General features: G+C 46.1%; 1 protein-coding gene across 8 annotated transcripts in view; it reads left to right on the forward strand.

The window, feature by feature from the left end:
• RHBDL3 (rhomboid like 3) overlaps positions 1–21,054 on the forward strand; it is a 139,307-nt gene that overhangs the window by 11,313 nt on the left and 106,940 nt on the right. For 6 of the 8 annotated variants that reach the window (XM_053375207.1, XM_053375203.1, XM_053375205.1 and 3 more), the window contains one exon: positions 321–344. The exons of the other annotated variants lie outside the window; for them this stretch is intronic. In XM_053375207.1, coding sequence (XP_053231182.1) covers positions 321–344 — 24 coding nt within the window. The remainder of the gene's footprint in view (positions 1–320; positions 345–21,054) is intronic. 8 annotated transcript variants of the gene reach the window in all.

The raw sequence follows: 21,054 nt of genomic DNA on the forward strand, positions 1-21,054 counted from the left end.
ACAGAGTGTTGTGCAATCAAACATAACTTCCAAATATCGGTGACGAAGTGTTCAGTGTGGAGGAAATGGCGGCCTGTTTTTGACATCTGTGATGGCAAGGGGGCTTGTGCCTCTGGTGTGGTCATAACTCTTCAGAGTAGCTCACTGTCCAAGGCAGCACCAGACTGCAGGACTTCCGTTTCCTATATTCTCCATTTGATTACCTGTCTCTCTAAAAAAAAAAAATGTTTCTGGAATGAATGTACATTTCTGTGCTCTTACACTTTTCTTCCTCTTTCCCCCTCTTCTTTCTTTTATGCATTGCCTCTTCCTTCTGTCAGCACTGGAAAGCTCTGTTTGATCAGGTATGTGAATAATTCAGATTTTTATTTTTTTGCTCTAACACCTGCTAACAATGGAGACCCCGTGAGTTTGTTCAATGGGGGAATCTTTTGTAACATGTAGCTTATGTGCCGTTAGTGTGGCACTGATTTGGTTGCAGTCATGCTTGGCAAGCATTACCCCCAACTCTGGGGTTCTGATGCCTGTTGTACTGTATCTTTGTACACCTTCCTTTAAATTCTTACCCTTATCAATGGATGACCCAAACCACTGAGCCTCTTGGGCTTGCCGATCAGAAGGTTGGCGGTTCAAATCCGCACAACGGGGTGAGCTCCTGTTGCTCTGTCCCAGCTCCTGCCAACCTAGCAGTTCAAAAGCACACCAGTGCAAGTAGATAAATAGGTACTGCTGCGGCGGAAAGGTAAACTGCATTTCTGCGTGCTCTGGGTTCTGTCACAGTGTTCCGTTGTGCCAAAAGCAGTTTAGTCATGACTGTGGACAAACGCCGGCTCCCCTGGCCTGAACTGAGATGAGCACCACACCCCATAGTCATCTTTGACTGGACTTAATCGTCCGGGGTCCTTTACCTTTTACCAGTGAATGACCCTTCTTCCCAGGGCTGTGCTGTAAAAAGAAAGCAGCTCAATATGTTTAAAGATGGGTTTTCCCCTTTCTTTAGAAGTTTCATAGCACAGTTGCTAGTTCAGCTCCTTCATGCTTGAGTGAGATTCACAGGTAGAGCACATTGATACTGAATTTCAACTTTTACATTTTAATAACAGATCAGCTTATAGGAAAATACCTTGTGTAAGGTTTGACATGCTCTCTATATCTAACGTTTCAACAATGTGTGGGACATATTGATATTGGTCAGTTTCTTAACCCCCAGAGCTTCACTGATTTAGCCTAAGAGACTAGTTGATCACTGAAAAGAATCATATAACTGTTGAATTGGAAGGGACTGTCAGAGTCATCTAGTGCAATAGGCCCAAGGTTGGAAAGATACCTAAAGTGTTAGGATGGTAGGATATAGATGTTTTACATGTTTTCTTTATTTCAGCTGTCTGCAGTAGCACAGATAATGCTAGATTAAGATTCAGTAGTGAATCTCCACTTCTGCCCCATGCAAAACCAGGGGCGACTTGAACCCAAAATCTCCTCATTCATGCGCAAATGAAACATAGTACAATTATGTGTGTCACACGTGCACAGCAAACATTCACTGCTGATACACAGATGTCACCTCTGTGTATGCATAAAGGTAAAGGTACCCCTGCCCGTACGGGCCAGTCTTGCCAGACTCTGGGGTTGTGCGCCCATCTCACTCAAGAGTCCGGGGGCAAGCGCTGTCTGGAGACACTTCCGGGTCACGTGGCCAGCGTGACATCGCTGCTCTGGCGAGCCAGAGCCGCACACGGAAACGCCGTTTACCTTCCCGCTAGAAAGCGGTCCCTATTTATCTACTTGCACCCGGGGGTGCTTTCGAACTGCTAGGTTGGCAGGCGCTGGGACCGAGCAACGGGAGTGCACCCCGCCGCGGGGATTCAAACCGCCGACCTTTCGATTGGCAAGCCCTAGGCGCTGAGGCTTTTACCCACAGCGCCACCCGCGTCCCTCTGTGTATGCATAGAGAGGCCTTTTTTTAAATCAGTAGAGCCTCTAAAGTGAATGGTATTGTGGCAGAGGTTTTAACATGTCTGCTGATGTTGCCCGTTGCTTAATCCTGCTAGTGCAAAGGCTTCCTTTGGCTGTTTTCATAGCAAAGTCAATAATTAAAAAAAAACAAGAAAAACTAAGCAGGCGGGAGCCGGCTGGTCTCAAAGATCTACTGAAGTCTGTTCACAGTTATGTTGGCAGGCTAGGATTTGTTCTGTAACTTGCATTTTGCTTGTTTGCATTTATATAATTAATGGGATTTTACCTGTGGATCTGAAACCCATTGCCATTTGCAAGCATTCAAATGGTGTTTGTAGATATTTTCAAGATACGTGTTCTAAATGTGGAGAAAAGTTAAGATTTCAAGGTACTATTTCTTTCCATTTCCTTTTTATTTCCAGTTTTAGTGACATGTGAAAATATGTAGACCTTTTCCTAGAGTTTTGTCTTGGTGGCTCGCTTTTGGCCTGCAACACTCTGTTAACGTGTTCTGCCCACTTCTGTGTAGGCAGAAATACCACTTTATGCAAGCGAACTGTTATTACTTTGTCTGGCCCTGGACGAAGGCAGCGTTTTATGAGGCAATATAATAATTTGGTTCCTGTATGTGGTCAGACCGCAAAGCGACTATCTGAGTGGGTTGCCTTGCCAATGAGATGTGCCTCTCATCCCAGAGATGGCTTATTACCATTCCCTAAGTAAGCTCACTGCCAGTGGTGATGAGTGTCTGTTTATAACCCAGTAAGCTGTGCTCTATATTTAGCCCATAAATCTGGGGTGAGCAACATTCCTCATTGTGTGCAGAATGTATCTGGGGTGGGATCATGTAGTTGCATTACTCTAATGACAAGCTGGAGTCCATTCTGTAACGCATTGGCATGAATTTACTCCCATCTGTATCAGTTGTTTTATTTGGGGCGGGGGGTGGGGCAGGAGAAGGAGGTCCTTCTGCATGAGTTTGCTTTGCCACTCTGAATTTCCTCTTCTTTGGGAACTATTTCATGGCCACTTTTCATAGCTGCTTCTTAGTTTTTGTGTTATTTTGATGATAATAATGATAATGATAATAATTTATTATTTATACCCTATGGGTTTCCCCAGCCGCTCTGGGTGGCTCCCAACAGAATATTAAAAACACGATAAAACATCAAACGTTAAAAACTTCCCTAAAAAGGGCTGCCTTCAGATGTCTTCTAAAAGTCAGGTACTAGTTTATTTCCTTGGCATCTGATGGCAGGGCGTTCCACAAGGTGGGTGCCACTACTGAGAAGGCCCTCTGCCTGGTTCCCTGTAACCTCACTTCTCACAGGGAGGGAACCACTAGAAGGCCCTCAGAGCTGAACGATGGGGGTGGAGGCACTTATTCAGGTATACTGGGCCGAGGTCGTTTCCCTGAGGTATTGGAAAGTATGTCAGTAAGTGAGAGGAAGCTGCACTACACCGTCTGGTCCATTGAGCGTAGTATGAATAGCACTGAATTTCTAGGATTTCAGAAAGGCTAAAATGGAGGCTAAACTGGTCCTAAGACTTTGGCATGTATTCTATCATTGAGCTATTATCCTTTTATCATGATGATGAAAACAGGGAGGGTCAAAACTATGCTGCTGTTGCTGGAAAGGCACCTGCAAACTGCGTTTGAGGCCTGAATGTGCAAGGCACCCCCTTCCTTCCTTCCTTCCTTCCTTCCTTCCTTCCTTCCTTCCTTCCTTCCTTTTCAGTCCACTGAGATGTGTAGACTACAGCTGCCTAGTCTGAAGTTCTAAGAGGAACCAGCTGCTTTGCATTTTAACAGTTAAGCAAAAGTGCTATATTTGGATGAACGTGCTATCCCTGTTTTCAAACCCGGAACCTGAGTGTAGACTCTGTTGGTGAATAACTGGAGGGGGGAGTACAGGACAGGTAAGATAGGAGTCTCTGCTCATGGCAGGGCCACAGAAAAGTAGCTGCAAGATGGAACAACCCCTGACTCCACCCCCACCCCCCAATTTATGGGTAAGGGTCTTGTGTGCATGCCTTCATCATGCTGCTGGGGAGTATCTCTGGCAGCAAAGAGCATCATGCAGAAACTCACCCTTGCCTACTGGGGCAGGAATGGGACATCCTATGATGTGTATTCTCAAGCCAAATCTTTCCCTGAACAAAGTGAGTCTACCCATTAACCACTGCAAAGATTAAAAGTGGAGTGGGAGTTGGTTCCAAGGGCATGTGCTCTGTGGCGCTCATCCTTCAAGCCCGTTTCCACCTGATAGTTTTCCTGCCTCAGCAGGTCAGGATCCCCACACCCTGCCTTCTGCCGCTGGAAGTATTTTCCAGCCGATTCTCGGCAACAGAGAGTCTAAGGACCCTTAAACCAGTCTTCGCCAACCAGGTGCCCTCCAGACACCTTGGATTTCAACCCCCAGCTAGGGATGGTGGAAGTTGCAGTCCAAAACATCTGGAAGGCTTCCCTATGTATGTACCCAGGAAAAACAGTTTACCGTTTGAGTTCCACATCCTATCTATGGTCGCTTTGGAGAGAAGCAGGTGTTTTAGTCTCCCTTTTGTCCCCAATGTTCCTGTTGAGGGGACAGTTTTGCAGCATCTTCTGCTGGCTCCCATTTGATCTCGAAGGAGGCTCACAGCTCAGGGGTTTCCAGGTTCAGTCCCTGGCATCTTCAGGTGGAGACGTAAAACAACAATGACACCCTTCCTGTCTGAAAACCACTTCCAGAGTAGACTATGCTATGCTTGATAGACAAATAATTTGACCCTGGTGTAAGGCAGCCTCCCATGATCCAATGGCTCTTCTGTTCCTGAAGAAGAGTTAGGATTTGATATCCTGCTTTATCACTACCCGAAGGAGTCTCAAAGCGGCTAACATTCTCCTTTCCCTTCCTCCCCCACAACAAACACTCTGTGAGGTGAGTGGGGCTGAGAGACTTCACAGAAGTGTGACTAGCCCAAGGTCACCCAGCAGCTGCATGTAGAGGAGTGGAGACACGAACCCGGTTCCCCAGATTACGAGTCTACCGCTCTTAACCACCACACCACACTGCAGGCACTAATCCTGGTGAGGATTAGCGCCTGCAGAACTGCCAGCTGCCATCAGGGATATTTCCCATTTGGCACAGGGTGTTTGTATGCATCAGTGGTAGCTGGAGATATTTTGATGGAAGATGGTGTGCTTGATCCCCAATTTTCCTGCAGGAAAATTCCACAAACTGGTTCATTTTCACCCTACCTGAAATGATGGTATAGCTATTTTGAGGACTTGGGTGATGAGAAGACATCATCAGATTCTGCCTAACTGGAGTGCTATTGCCTTGTCCGTTGGTCCTAACAGTGGCTTCTGTGCTTCCTAACAGTAGGAGCAAGCTTCATACTGAGCAGCTGGGTTGAAATTTGCCCCCACTGAAACTATAAAGGCATTTTAAAAAAAGAAAAGAAACTTAGAACATCAAACCAACTAGAGTCCTAAATGGATACCAGATGGCAGACCTAGAATCCAGCTGCTGCTGTCCCAGATATCTGGGTAGCATGGCAATCCAACTGGCAGCAGATGGCGGTGGCGCAGGTGCTCACCCACACCCCTTGGGTAGGGAAGCAGTCATGAAATAGGGCATCTAAGGATGCACTTCACTCCACTGCCAAAAGGATCATGAAGCTGAATTTACGTAGTCTCTGCTTGCAACTGTTAACGTTAAGCAGTGTCATTTGAAGCTGTAGACCCATGTGCAACCCAAAAGATCGGCTGTTTTGTGGTTTATGTGCTAGGTTCTTGACAATGTCTGTCCCAATCCTCAGTTGCTGGGCAGTGAGATGACTACATTGCTAGAAATGGAAGATGATCAAAAATCAGATGAGAGCTTGGTGCAATATAACACTTAACACTGGCTTAAGACTTGCCAGTACTCAGCTGAAATGGACTGGGAGGTAACCGAAGTCTCAAAATAATTAGCCCCTCCTGAGATGAGCAGGCAACGTTGAAATTTAATCTATCTCTGGGGTGTTGTTGCCAAAGAGAGCACAGCTCATGAAAACTGGTCCCCAAGCTTCAATGGATTCACAGATCTTTTATCACCTATGGGCAAAAGCAGATGTCTTCTTCCTAGATTTGAGAAACCAAGATAGATGGAAAGCCCACTAGGTTTGGGTTGGATGATGGAATATATTGTTTGCTGTAATTAAAAATTTCCTCTTCCATCTGGGGTGGTTGAGTGCAAGTTTTAACATGTCTTTATCACATTTGTATTTCATTAGAGGATCCTCATGTGCATCTCAAAGTAAGCGTGGCGTACATTTGTCTCGCCACCAACCCTCTTATCCTTGCACGACAGTGAGTTAGGTTAGTGACTGACCTAAGCTCAACGAGTGAGCTTCATGGCTGAGTGAAGATTTGAATCTGGGTTTCCCTGATCCGAATCTACCACTTCATCCAGCACAGTCTCATATTGCCTATTCCGAATAGCAACAACTCTTTAAGGCTTAGGCAGGGCTCTTTCCTGGGCTTCCTACCTGGTGTCATTTTTAACAACAGGAGACACTGGAGTTCGAACCTGGGACTGTGCTTATGTAATGCATGTGCTATGCTGCTGAATTAGGACAAGGTGGAGCCCATGAGTGCCAAAGATGCTTGAGGGTGACTTTGTTAGCCCTCCTCCTGTTGGGAATTTGCTCGTGTGGAAGAGTCCGTTCCAGCTGGGACTGCTACAGGGGCAAAAGCCCCAGTCCAGCGTGGCCCACTCACAGCAGCTATTTGCTAATCAGCTATGCAAGCCTGAGTTCTGCAAAAAATATATAAATTAGGTCACCAGCCAGTCAATAGCAGGTCATGTTGGACTGAAGTTCGGAAAAACTTTCTGAGAGCAAGAGCTGTTCAGCAGTGGAACAGACTCCCACGAGAGGTTGTGGACTCTCCTTCCTTAGAGGTTTCTAAGCAGAGGTTGGGTGGCCATCTGTCATGGATGCTTTAGCTGAGATCACTGCATTGCAGGTGGTTGGACTAGATGAGCCTCGGGTTCCCTTCCAGCTCTTAAGATTCTATGATTCCAGGACCTTGGATAGCTCCTGCTCTGAAAGGGTCTGGAGCTCAGCTGTGGCCTTTTTATCCCTGTTGTCCAGCCTGCCTTTCCCAGGCTCCGACTTCTTCCTGCCTGATGGATGGAAAGTCTTAAAGAGGCTGGGCTGTGTCGGAGGCAGCTCCCACCTTCTGCATTGCAGCCTCCATGGATAGCTCAGTTGGTTAGGGCGTGGTGCTGATAGTGCCAAGGTTGCAGGTTCAATGCTTGTATGGGACAGGACAGCTGCATTTACCTTGCATTGCAGGGGTTTGGATTTGGATTTGATATCCCGCCTTTCACTCCCTTTAAGGAGTCTCAAAGCGGCTAACACTCTCCTTTCCCTTCCTCCCCCACAACAAACACTCTGTGAGGTGAGTGGGGCTGAGAGACTTCAAAGAAGTGTGACTGGCCCAAGGTCACCCAGCAGCTGCATGTGGAGGAGCGGGGAAGCGAACCCGGTTCCCCAGATTACGAGACTACCGCTCTTAACCACTACACCACACTGGCTCTTGATGATCCTCAGGGTCCCTTCCAGCTCTACAATTCTGTGATTCTATGAGGCTCTTGGTGTAGAGGTGGGGTCAGTCCCTCTGAGGAATTTGACTTGGGGGTGTTGTCTCAAGCTCAGGAGGCTCCTAGCTGATGGGCTTAACAGCCTGGTTTCAGAGCCCAGGTTCAGGTTCAGCATCTCTGTGGCTTATGTCGCTAGTCCTTATGATCTAGCTGGTGGTCCCTCTTCAGTGCCAGAGTCTTGGCTGCTGCTCAGGATCAGGGGCATAACCCTTTCCTGTGGACGATCCCATGAAATGTTTTCCTGTTTTGTTTTTTGTTGGGACTGTAATTCTGGATGCACTGACGATAAAGTGGTTTGGGGTTTTTTTTTTGCATCTTGAGCTTCAGAATGTATTTATACATGTGATCCCACACATCGGGTTTTTGTTCCACATCTGCCATCTCTCTTGAGAGTTCAGGTGTGTTCAAGCCATGCTGAGCACTTCACACATCATTCTTGAATTAGAAACACATTTCCAAGCAAAGGAATCACATCCTCCACCCCCACCCCCCCACCCTCACTTTTTAAACTGCTTTCTCTTACTAGCTTGGTTTCTATTTTTGAGGCCTGTTTATTGTCCAGTTTCAATTTGTATGGTTGGTGTCTTTTAGTTTCTATTAAAAATGCCCCTTGCTTTAACTCTTGTGTGCATTTTCTAGTGAAAACAGATGTCTGCGAATTGCTTAAGAATGTTCATAGCAGGTTTACAAACAGCTTTCTGCCTGGTTACCTCCGATAAGTATAAAAGCATCTCTGGGCGTCCAGAGAGGGACAGCATTTGTAAAATGGCGTTTCAGGTGGTCCTTGTGCCATAAATGTGTAACACAGACAAATGTAGGCAATAAACCTTTTTTAATGGGACAATACACACTTATGTGTTTTGTTTGCAAAGCTGGCTTGCAGTTAGAAATCACTATGCCTTTAGAATTGCTGCAAATCGTCATTGCAGGGCAATCCTAACAGAGGTGTAGGGAAGACTGGGGCGTCAGAGCAGGATTTGATGCCCTTTTGACTCCTGATCAGGATGGGGTTGTTTCCCAGATTTTGGTGTTGTGCTGGCTCCAGGCTGGCACAGCAGAAGGTCCCAAATTGAGCCTCTCTCTGGCTGAATTCCATACTAGTCCAGCTCCCTGTCCGTGGGCCCTATTCTACCCCCAGAATGCTCTGTTTTCCCCCACCCCTAAGCTTCCTACTCCTGGTGGGAGGGCCTCTGGTTGTAGGCTTCTGTCCACTTGGTCAAAGGCTGAATAGTTGGAGTCTGCACATCAGCAGCATTCATCCCCCACTGAGAAGTGGGTGGAGAGGAACCTGTGCTTCATCCTAAAATCCCCAGCTCCTAGCCACCAACATGGTGGTTGTAGTTCGGACTGCAGGTAGAACTGCTGTTCTTATATTTGCTATCTCACGGTTGTATGATGAGAATGGGGTCTTTCTGGCAGATCCGGCGCCGGGAGGTAGCAGTGTTCAAAATTAGCCAGGCGCCAGGTGTATTTAGCACCTGGCTTTCAACCACTTGTGACCAAGTGAAGATGCCTGGGCGTCAGGATGGCGCCTGACATCTCCACCATCTGGAGGTGCGTGCTTGAGGATCCTTGGATCCTGACTGTTTTTGCACACTAATACCACATCCTGTAGAACTTTTTATATTTTATCTGCACAATTGGAGTGAATTTCTGGAACCAAAATGTTTTGGGGTTTTTTTCTGTGCAGCCTGAGCAGGAGGAGGCAGAGGTTGGACTACCAAGGGTCAGCAAACTTTTTCAGCAGGCGACCGGTCCACTGTCCCTCAGACCTTGTGGGGGGCCAGACTATATTTTGAAAAAAATAATAATGAATTCCTATGCCCCACAAATAACACAGAGGTGAATTTTAAATAAAAGCACACATTCTACTCACGTAAAAACATGCTGATTCCTGGATTGTCCGTGGGCTGGATTTAGAAGGCATTTGGGCCAGATCCGGCCCCTGGGCCTTAGTTTGCCTACCCATTGACTAGACCAATATATATGTGGACTGTCCCTGGAGCAAGTGAGGTTTCTTCCTTAAGTTCTCAGTTTGGGAGTGCCCTTGCTGAAGTCTGGAGGACAAGGATAGGCTGGGGGCTAGATCCTACTTTATCAAGCTACTTAGTAGGTCCCTTTTAAACTCCTTGTCACATGCCTGACTTAACAGTGGTTTGCCATTGCTCCTCACTCCCACTATGAAAATCATCCTTGACAGTGATCTGTTTGCTCAGACCTGCCGCCCCCCACCCCAGCCCCCAGCCCAGAAGCTCCCTACTGCTTAAGTTAGCACCTTGGTTCAGCTCCCTGCATCTCAGGCTGCATTTTTGTTACAGCTCGTGAGGGAGTCATGGATTCCTCCACGAATGTCTTTCCCTCCCCCAGCGTGAGTGTGATGATGCTAACAAGGCAAAGCGGTGTGAGAGCCTCTCTCTGGAGATGCCAGGCTAAACCTCAGCTGTGTGGGCAGGAGAGAGAGAGAGAAAAAAAACTTGACAACCACATTGCAGTTACATCCTGGAGACTGCTAATGCCAGGAAAAGTTCGGATTCATAACAATAACAGCAGCAGCAGCTACAGTGCAGATCTGCAACAAGTGCATCTGAGGACAGTGGTAGGAAAAAAGAGGGGAAGCCATAACTTTACTTTTTAAATGGAAAGGATTAGACTTTCAGCCTCTATCTCAATTTTAGAGGGTTGTGTTTTTTTTGGTGGCTTATAATTGACAGAGCTGTGGCTTTAAAAACCATTAGGCTTTCTCCATTTTCGTACCTCATGGTTTTTGGATAAAAGAAGGCGATATCAGTAAATGTGGAAGAGGAGTTAATTATTAAAATATTTCCCCCTATTATATATGCATAACCACTTGATTAATTTCAAGTGCATCTCCTGATATGTGAGAACATGACACATGATTTATTCATTTATTTTTTTTAAAAAATCCTGCAGCATATGTTTTTATATTTCTAGAGCTAGGGATAAAAATAGAGCAAGAGCGCTTCATGCCAAGGCAATATCATTTTCCTTTCCCATTGTCCTCTCTTGTTGCCTTTCCTTTGGGCTTGGTTTTATGCCACATGGTACTTGTGGAAAAGAAACGTTATTAACAGAGAAGAGAGGAATAGCTTGTTTGTGGCGAAATCAAAGAGGAATACATGGTTGGCTGAGGTGACTAGGAGAACTCTAAATCGCCTGCAAGTATTTCACTTAATAAGTGAGTTGGCTTGATCCCAAGTTCTTACTGCTGCCTCTTGAACTTCCTCTAGCTAATTCTAACCTTATCTTGTCTACATGCTGAAGTACAGTTTCACTGCCAGCAAAGTCTTGAAAGGAGCCTTGGTTGGTGGAGCTGGTGGAGGCAAATGTTGTTTCTTTTGTTTTGTTTTTCATTTGTGCCTGATAATTTTCTATGGCTGCAACCCTAAGCTTCTTGGAGGGGCAGCTGGGTAGCTGTTTTGGCACCACATACATCTCCAGAGTCACTTCCCTGATGCAGCAGTAGGAAGTTCTGCCACCATTGCTAAAGCACTCTTGGTATTCCAGTGGTGGTAAGAGCAAAAGGAGAGGGTGCTCTGGGGGCTTGTCAGGGGCAGATCAACGAGGACTCGAAGGACGTCGAGTTAACACTTGTATAGCTCAGTTGGTTAGAGTGTGATGTTGATAATGCCAAGGTTGCAGGCTCGATCCCTGTATGGGACAGCTGCATATTCCTGCATTGCAGGGGGTTGGACAAGATGATATGCAGGGTCCGATCCAACTTTACAATTCTACGATTCTATGACTTTGGCTCTGCCCCTCATTTATATAAGATGGACCCCAGAATGGATTGTTTTCTCTCCCATTGAAAAAAACCATAAGGATTTTTTAAAAAATCATTTTCAGAAGATAGGGGGAGGCAGATAAAACCCCCTGCTCCATCCATCCTGGCCCATATGAGCCCCGCAAGGCTTAGGAAGTGACAGGTGTGACGCAGCAGCTAAAAAAGCCAATGCAATTCTGGGCTGCATCAGTAGGAGTATAGCATCTAGATCAAGGGAAGTAATAGTGCCACTGTATTCTGCTCTGGTCAGACCTCACCTGGAGTACTGTGTCCAGTTCTGGGCACCACAGTTCAAGAAGGATACTGACAAACTGGAACGTGTCCAGAGGAGGGCAACCAAAATGGTCAAAGGCCTAGAAACGATGCCTTATGAGGAACGGCTAAGGGAGCTGGGCATGTTTAGCCTGGAGAAGAGGAGGTTAAGGGGTGATATGATAGCCATGTTCAAATATATAAAAGGATGTCACATAGAGGAGGGAGAAAGGTTGTTTTCTGCTGCTCCAGAGAAGCGGACACAGAGCAATGGATCCAAACTACAAGAAAGAAGATTCCACCTAAACATTAGGAAGAACTTCCTGACAGTAAGAGCTGTTCGACAGTGGAATTTGCTGCCAAGGAGTGTGGTGGAGTCTCCTTGTTTGGAGGTCTTTAAGCAGAGGCTTGACAACCATATGTCAGGAGTGCTCTGATGGTGTTTCCTGCTTGGCAGGGGGTTGGACTCGATGGCCCTTGTGGTCTCTTCCAACTCTATGATTCTATGATTCTAGGTCTTCCCCACCCCCTACAACCACCATCAGATTGCTCTGTCTATGCCAACTCCTCAAGGCAGCTCACAGCGCATCTGCCTTGGTAGCTCAGTCGGTAGAGCATGAGGCCCTTAATCTCGGGGTCATGGGTTCAAGCCCCACGTTGGGCAAAAGATTCCTGCATTGCAAGGGCTTGGACTTTCAACTCTACAATTCTATGATTCAACAACTGCTAAAATACAATTATTTTTAGAGATACTTCCCTGCCTGTATTTTTTTTTAAAGCCCATTCTGTCAACAGATCACACTCCCAAAGAAAGTTTTGGGTGAGGCTCATTGAAGAAGCAAAGCATATTGAAGGAATTATAAAAGCGCTTCCCCACCCCTTCTCATTATTTCCCCTGAAAGGTGACATGCGTAGGGCGTGAGGACTTGAAAAGCTGGGGAAAGTTTGTTTGGAGATGTGTCTGGTTGAGGTGGGGGCAGATGGGAGGTGAGATGGGCTGCCTGCATTTAGGCCCCAGATCTTAATCCCTTTTACAGTTGTCAGCGTGGCCTGGCAGAGGGTCTGGAGGCAGGGGGAAAGGCTGACAGAGTATTCTTGAGCTGAGGGAGTTGTTGGGGCTGGGGTGGGGGAGGGTTAAGAAACACCTGCCCCAGTCCTGGCCCTGGTACCTTTGGGAGGAATGGCGATGACAGCTGGGCCAATGCTGAGGCGACTATCATCTGCTGCTGTTTGACGCACTCTGTCCACGGAACACACGATTAATGAGTCAAGGGAGGCCTATTGTGAGTGACAAAGACCCAGAGGCTTAAGTAGGGCTCTCAATCTTCTCGATCCACCATCGTATTGCATTTTTCAAGTGGGCTTTGCGGGGGAAACATTGAGGCGCTGTCTAAAGCCACAGTGCTTCTCTTTTTTTTCTTCTCCCCCAAACTGCTGCTGACCTTTGTCGTGCGACTTTAACCCTTTGGCTTCTCTGGTTTGGGCTTTGGGGTTGAAGAGAAATCTCCTTTATATTGATTGCCTTCTCTCTCTCTCTCTCTCTCTCTCTCTCTCTCTCTCTCTCTCTCTCTCATGCCTTGAAAATATGCTGGTGATTGGTGAGGACATATAGCTGGAGGCAGAAGATGCTTGGTTGTTGCTGGCCAAGTGTCACTGTTCCCCAGCAGTCTAATTAATATCCTCATCTTTTCAGTTTCCGGAAGTATAAGAAGCAAAGCTCTACCTGCCTCAGGAGAAGCAAAAGCTGCTTCATGTAGATTTTTCATCTATTTCAACAACAAAAAAATCCAAACCACCCTTTATCCAAAGGCACCCCAGGTGTACAATAATAAAAGTCCAATACAACAAAAGCGAGACACAGTCGATCATCTGAAGTTGTGGGTGTTCAGCTGGAAATGAGTGTTTGCTTTGTTGAAGCACTTCCTCCACACTCCCTGCAAAGGTGATGCTATGCTCTTTAATGATTCAGAAAGCTGGTAGAAAGCTGGTTTGAACTTGCTATCTCCCTCTAGTAATGTGCTTTTTCTTTTTCCTTCTTCCTGGGAGTATGTAGTATGGGTTTCCTGAAAAAGCTGTATATTCCAGCCGCAGGCCAAGAAAATCCAGCACTCTCTCCACTCTTCCTACTGTTTCCTGCGTTACATGTTTGTCATGCTGTCTACAAAGGTTGTAAATATGTGCAGGCTAGGATGAGAACATGTTTGAATGAAAGGGAGTTTTGTTCATGTAGGTTCAAATAACGGAGGTTTTTACAGTACCCTATTTGCTTTTAGTAAAATGTGCAATGAAGGCAGATACAGTGGTACCTCAGGTTACATGTGCTTCAGGTTACAGACTCTGCTAACCCAGAAATAGTGCTTCAGGTTAAGAACTTTGCTTCAGGATGAGAACAGAAATTGTGCTCCGGCGGCGTGGCGGCAGCAGGAGACCCCATTAGCTAAAGTGCTGCTTCAGGTTAAGAACAGTTTCAGGTTAAGTACGGACCTCCGGAACAAATTAAGTACTTAACCCAAGGTACTGCTGTATTGCCATGGAAGAAGTAGCACACAATTGAATTTGGGTGTATGGCCCTTAAAATATTGCATGAATAGAGATTTCTTTTGCACATTGCCCTCTGCTGCACAACATAGGAATCCTTGCATAGCGCCGTTCATTGCCATCAGGACTTGATTCCAGCTGGCTGATGTTACATTGGCATCTGGGAAGGAGTCAGAGCCAAGTAGCTCCACATGACACAAACTGGGTAGCAGGGGAACTTCACCACTTCAGAGGCAGATTACTGAGACATCCAGTCAGACTGTGTGGCACTACTCCACAACGTTGATCTTGTGACACTCGGAAACCATCTTTTCAATAGCATGGTTTGCTTTCTTCTGTAGCTCGTGGTTTGCTTTGTTTGTGTGTGTCAACTGGAGTTATGTGTGTGTAAGCAATTGTTTTGCTGCTCACTTGCAGTTTGCTTATGGGATGTACTGTAGTGTAAAGGTAAAGGTAAAGGGACCCCTGACCATTAGGTCCAGTCATGGCCGACTCTGGGGTTGCGGCGCTCATCTCGCTTTATTGGCCGAGGGAGCCGGCGTACAGCTTCCGGGTCATGTGGCCAGCATGACTAAGCTGCTTTTGGCGAACCAGAGCAGTGCACGGAAACGCTGTTTACCTTCCCACCGGAGCGGTACCTATTGATCTACTTGCACTTTGACGTGCTTTCGAACTGCTAGGTTGGCAGGAGCAGGGACCAAGCAATGGGAGCTCACCCCGTCGCTGGGATTCGAACCGCCAACCTTCTGATCAGCAAGCCCTAGGCTCTGTGGTTTAACCCACAGCGCCACCCGCGCCCCTTGTACTGTAGTGTAGTTTGATCCTAAATTAAACTGTAGTTGGTAGATAAATATACAAAGGGCTCTGGTGTTGTATGCTGAAGGATGGACCACGTGTCCTTTGGTACCTCTTAGCTTTATGATTAATGAAACCACTTATAGCCAGTTGCTATTATACTTGTGAACTCTGATTTAGCTCTAATTACTGGCAGATAGCATGCAATAGCAGCTGAAGAGCCCCACCAGCCCAGAGGTTGTGCATCATCATGTGCATTCAGTCAGGCCAGAAGATGTAATACAGGTCAAAATGTGCTTGCAGAATCATGTTTTCATTGTCTACATACATGGATAGATTCTTCTGTGCATAGCTATCTATCCCTTTCTGGATTGTGGCAATGACCTACCTGTAATCTAAATATGCCTCCCAGTTGTTCCCTCTTAATTCTTGTAAGACAAAGTCTTACTATGCTCTTTTGCAGCCTCCCCTTTTTGATCAGCTAAGTCACATCAGCTCTGATGATCTCATTTCACCATAAGATGAGCACTTTTTGGCCTTTCTTCCTAATGGAGGTTCAGGCAACATCCTATAGGACAAAAACCATGAGCTACTTCTTAACAGCGTGTAGGGAAAAATACATCTTGCCTGCAGGAAAGCACTAGAGCAAGGATGCAGCCAGTCAGGTTTGAGTTAAAACAGCTTTGTGTAGTTCATCTTGTTTGCTGCACCTCTAGGTTTGTAAAAAGTTTCTACTCTCGTTAAAAATATATGAATCTTCTCTCCCTTCCGTCTCTCAAGTGCTTGGGAATAAATCCCACATGAAGGATCGTCTGTGCAGGGGGAAAAAGTGAATGATGCTAGATGTGATTGAAATCAAATTGCACTTGGATAATATTACTTCCATTTGTTGACTTGGTTTTTCAGTGTTTTTAATGTGTGGGGAATGAGCTTTTGTGTGTGTCTTGATGACGCATAGTATATAGGTGTTTCCATTTCAGATTAATATGTCATCAACTCCCCCCCCCGCCACACTAGCTCATCCATGTGCTCTTAACCGATACATTGCTCAGCACACACTGCATCCTCCACGTGCAAGTCCATTAAAGCAATATTAAATTTTAAAGCTTGTGCATAGGTTGGGCTGGAAATCCTGCACACACATCTTGGCCACGTATTGTTATGCAAGTCAGCTGTGTGCTTAAAGTCTCATTCCTCATGGCTGGCCTATTGTCCAGGGGATGGTCCTGTCTCTATAGGAACAGTGCCAGCTGGCTAGCTAGCCGAAGCAATGTCAGTCTTTTCTTTGAAGGCCAGTGCTTATGCCTGCAGGGGCAGCATATTACTGTTCCATTTCCTTTCTTTCTTTTTTTAAATCATCTGTTCTTACCATAATAGCACAGTGCTATGATAGCAGGATTTCCAAACGGCTGGGAACTGCTCTAGAATAACTGTATTTTACAGCACTGTATTTTGCTGCTGTGTAACCACTGTCACTCTTACTAGCTAAGCAAATATTTTAGTAACCTGGTGACAGATGATAGGGTTGGGTGTGTGTGTTTGGTAGCGTGTGTGTGGAGCGGTCTCCCTCAGGAGGTTGTGGACTCTCCTTCCTTGGAGGTTTTTAAGCAGAGGTTGGATGACCATCTGTCACGGATGCTTTAGTTTAGATTCCTGCATTGCAGGGGGCTGGACTAGACGGCCCTTAGGATCCCTTCCAACTCTACAATTCTATAGTTCTATGATTCCCGCAAAGATTGCTGGGAACTGTGGTTTATACAGGGTGCTGAGAGTTGCTAGAACTCCTACACCCCTCCCAGAGCTACAGTTCCCAGAGTGATTCAGCAATAAATCCCCATTCGCAGAGAACTCTGGAATTGTCAGATGATAAAGATTAGTTTGCTGGTGTGAACAGACAAACAGGATACCTGAGCATGACAGTGTTGGTCAGGGCAAAAGTGGGGCTTGACTAGAATTCTAGAACCTTGGATAGCTCCAAGCATGCAATTCAACTCTATGACTGTAGGTGCTTTGTGCAGCCCGGTTTGTACAGGATTAGAAACATTTTTAATTTTTTTTTAAAGTTTCTCAGGATTCCAGGCTTTTGTTCCAAAGCCCATATTCCATATCATATATTTTGTGCTTGCAGAACACCAGGAAGTGTATAATATATATTGCAACACCCCTTCAGTTATTTACTTAATGGGTAGTGTATGTGTATTTTAAATTTGAATGCAAGCTTCATGAAAAGTTTATGTGGTGATGGAAGAAATTGTACAGCAACTTCGGGCAATTACCCTAGCAGATAAGACTCTTATGGAACTGCACCATGTCGGAAAAAGATATAACAGATTTGCATATTCATTATAAATGGGGTGCAAGTTTCTTGACTCTGTGCTATTGCTGAGGGGATTAACAGAGACAAAGGTCCCCACGCAGAATGTGCTATAAAAGTATTTGCCTGGGCACCAATAAAACCTGAAACCTGAACTGTTGGATCATACATCTCACACACCAAGCAAGAGTGTGGTTGTTGTTGATATGTAAAAAACCAATATACGCATGCTGCCATGACTGCACTCTGGGATTAAGAAGAAAGAATCCAATCAGGAATGAAGGTTGAATGGGCAGAAGTGGTGTGAAATCAATTATAGCTGCAAGAGGCAACTGTCAAGGAAGGTGGTGAGGCTAAGTGGATGGTGCTGATGCGCGAAAACAAGAGATGGTAGGAACCCAAGGCAAAGCACAGTGTGAAACAAACATGGGGTTCCCAACCCTATTTGTCCCCTTTTAGCTATTCTCACCTGTTGTTGTTTAGATAAGCTTTGAGAGGGAGGGGAATAACGGGGAAGGAGTGATGTGAGACTGGTTTCAGCATCTGTCCCTCATCTGCCAGTTCCCTCCCACAGGAGTATAGATGATTATTATTATTACAGTGGTACCTCAGGTTAAGTACTTAATTCGTTCCAGAGGTCCATTCTTAACCTGAAACTGTTCTTAACCTGAAGCACCACTTCAGCTAATGGGGCCTCCCGCTGCTGCTGCGCCGCCGCTGCACGATTTCTGTTCTCATCCTGAAGCAAAGTTCTTAACCCGAGGTACTATTTCTGGGTTAGCGGAGTCTGTAACCTGAAGCGTCTGTAACCTGAAGTGTATGTAACCCGAGCTACCACTGTATTATTAGTATTAGTATTAGTATTAGTATTAGTATTAGTATTATTTCCCTGCCCATCTGGCTGGGTTTCCCCAGTCACGCTGGGTGGCTCCCAACAAAATATTAAAAACATGATAAAACATCAAACATTAAAAACTTCCCTAAACTGGGCTGCTTTCAGATGTCTTCTCTTCTCAAAGTCAGATAGTTGTTTATTTCCTTGACCTCTGATGGAAGGGCTTTCCACAGGGCAGGCGCCACTACTGAGAAAGCCATCTGTCTGGTTCCCTGTAATCTCACTTCTCGCAATGAGGGAACCGCCAGAAGGCCCTCGGAGCTGGACCTCAGTGTCCGGGCAGAACAGTGGGGGTGGAGACGCTCCTTCAGGTATACTGGGCCAAGGCCATTTAGGGCTTTAAAGGTCAGCCCCAACACTTTGAATTGTGCTCAGAAACGTACTGGAAGCCAATGTATATCTTTCAGGACCGGTGTAATATGGTCTCGGCGGCCACTCCCAGTCACCAGTCTAGCTGCCGCATTCTGGCTTAGTTGCAGTTTCCGGGTCACCTTCAAAGGTCGCCCCATGTAGAGCTCATTGAAGTAGTCCAAGCAGGAGATAACCAGAGCATGCACCACTCTGTCGAGACAGTCTGCGGGCAGGTAGGGTCTCAGCCTGTGTGCCAGATGGATGTATGGGTGCAAAGAAACTGTACAGAGGTTAAATCCACATTTTGCCACTTTTGCTTCTGCCCCACCCCCCCTCTTGTGGTCTCTGGAAAGCGAAGCAGAAAGGAACAAAAAAGGTTTCCCCCATCCCTTGGCTAGACGAACCAATAGCCTGACTTGGTATGAGACATTTTGAAATGCATTGGATTTGATCGTTTGGCTGTTCTCTCTTTAAAGGCACTTTGACACTCACTCGCTGAACTCTTTCTGTGGTCGTACAACAAGTAATGAGCTGCTGTTGCATATGCAGTAGGCAGTTTCTCACAAACAGTGGTGAGCAGTCAGTTGCCATACTTTAGGGTGCAGGGTCGCAGGTTGCTGCCAGTGCGTTATTCTGCATTGTGTTGCAGCCAGCAGATCCCTGGCTTTGAAGATCTGAGAAACGAGAGACCACACACCATGCTCCCAGGCTGCCTGAGGTTTCCTTTACTGGCAAGAAAACAGATTGTGTGAGTGAGCGAGTGCATGTGCAACTGCTCAGTACAACAGTAAGTGGATGCTGGAACAATCCGCAGCTTTTAATTTGGGCCTGGTAGTGCAGCTTGCCAAGTATGTCGCTAAATAAATAGCAGGGTGAAGACCTAGTGGCTTAGATCCGATTAACCTTTATAACATCCTCCTGTGTCTTAGTTGGATTAGCTGTGGTTTTATTATTATTATTAAGAGATGCTTATCTTAGTGACATTTGATGCAAGGGAATTGTCGTGGCTGTAGTACCTGGGGACAGAAATATATTCTGAAGCAACGGAATTGCTTTTGTGCAACACAGCTAGTTGGGCGACGTCTGCCTTTTTGTTGCATCTTCGAGCTTTTGAGAGCTAAAGCTTACGAACATTAATAGCAGTCAAAAATAGATCTCAGTAAGGGGGTGACCAGCTTTATTAGAACGAATACAAAGCTGCAAAAGAAGTAGACGTCTTTGATCAGTGGCAGAGACTGAGAGAGATGCCTTGGTTTTGGATGCAGAGTTGGTGAAAATTTAAGATAACAATTTAGCACGCAATACTCCCCCCCCTAAACTTGGTTTCCCCTTTTAAAAATACATTTAGAACTTTGAAACTACAGTCGTACCTCTGCTTACGTATCCCTCTGGATACGTAAACTTTGGGTTGCGAACGCAGCAAACCTGGAAGTGTATATATCTGAGTTTTGCCGCGCGAAATACACAGAAGCGCTCTGTGCACAGCGCGTGTACGCAGAAGCGCTCAGTTGCGCCACATTCGTGCGTGCACAGAAGGGCACCTCCAGTTACGAGGTTTTCGGTATTCGGCTGGGCCTCCAGAACAGATCCCGTTCGTAACCGGAGGTACCACTGTACTCATTCTTTAGTGTGGTATCTTGTCTGTATCCAGGCTGATGACTGATTGATCAAGCACATAACAGAAACTGCCACTTTATCGTTGCCCATCACTGCACTTTGGGTAGGCAACATTGTACAAATAGTCCAGAAACTGTGGCTTGACATTGTTTCCCAGGCGGGAGGAGTCTGTTCTAAAGGACTAGATATACAGGCAGCGACTGTTTTAGGCATGTCCAATTGCCATGAAGCGATCGTCGACATGTAGGTCCTTTTGGACCCGGAAAGGGTGAAATAGAACCCCCTTGTGAAATGCTCTCCAACTGTACATTTCCACCAGTTCCTGTGCCTTTCATGGCAGCTTGAACACTTGAAGGGCCTTCTTGCAATTATGAAAAAGCAGAGCCCTCCTGCAGCCCGCCATCTGTCTCGCAGTGTTATACAACTCCTGGGGCCTCTACCAGTGTCCCCCATCAAGTGAGGATGTCTGAACCAGGCAGAGGGCCTTCTCAGTGGTGGCGCCCACTCTCTGGATGTCAGATCAATAAACAACTATCTGACTTTTAGAAGACATCTGAAGGCAGCCCAGTTTGGGAAGGTTTTTAATGTTTGATTTTTTATTGTGCTTTTAATTCTGTTGGGAGCCGCCCAGAATTGCTGGGGAAAGCCAGCCAGATGGGCGGGGTATAAATTTATTATTATTATTATTATTTTGAAGAGGGGATGCTTAGAGCTCTACACCATGCGCAGCTAACCTGTGGCCTCCCTATGTTGTTGGACTACAACTCCCATCAGCCTCAGGGATGATAGGCGTCATAGCCAAGCAGTTGATGCCTGGATAGCTCAGTTGGTTAGAGTGTGGTTCTGATAATGCCAAGGTTGCAGGTTCGATCCCCGTATGGGACAGCTGCATATTCCTGCA

The sequence above is a fragment of the Podarcis raffonei genome, chromosome 2, assembly GCF_027172205.1.
Source record: "Podarcis raffonei isolate rPodRaf1 chromosome 2, rPodRaf1.pri, whole genome shotgun sequence".
In the NCBI taxonomy this organism is placed as follows: Eukaryota; Metazoa; Chordata; class Lepidosauria; order Squamata; family Lacertidae; genus Podarcis; species Podarcis raffonei.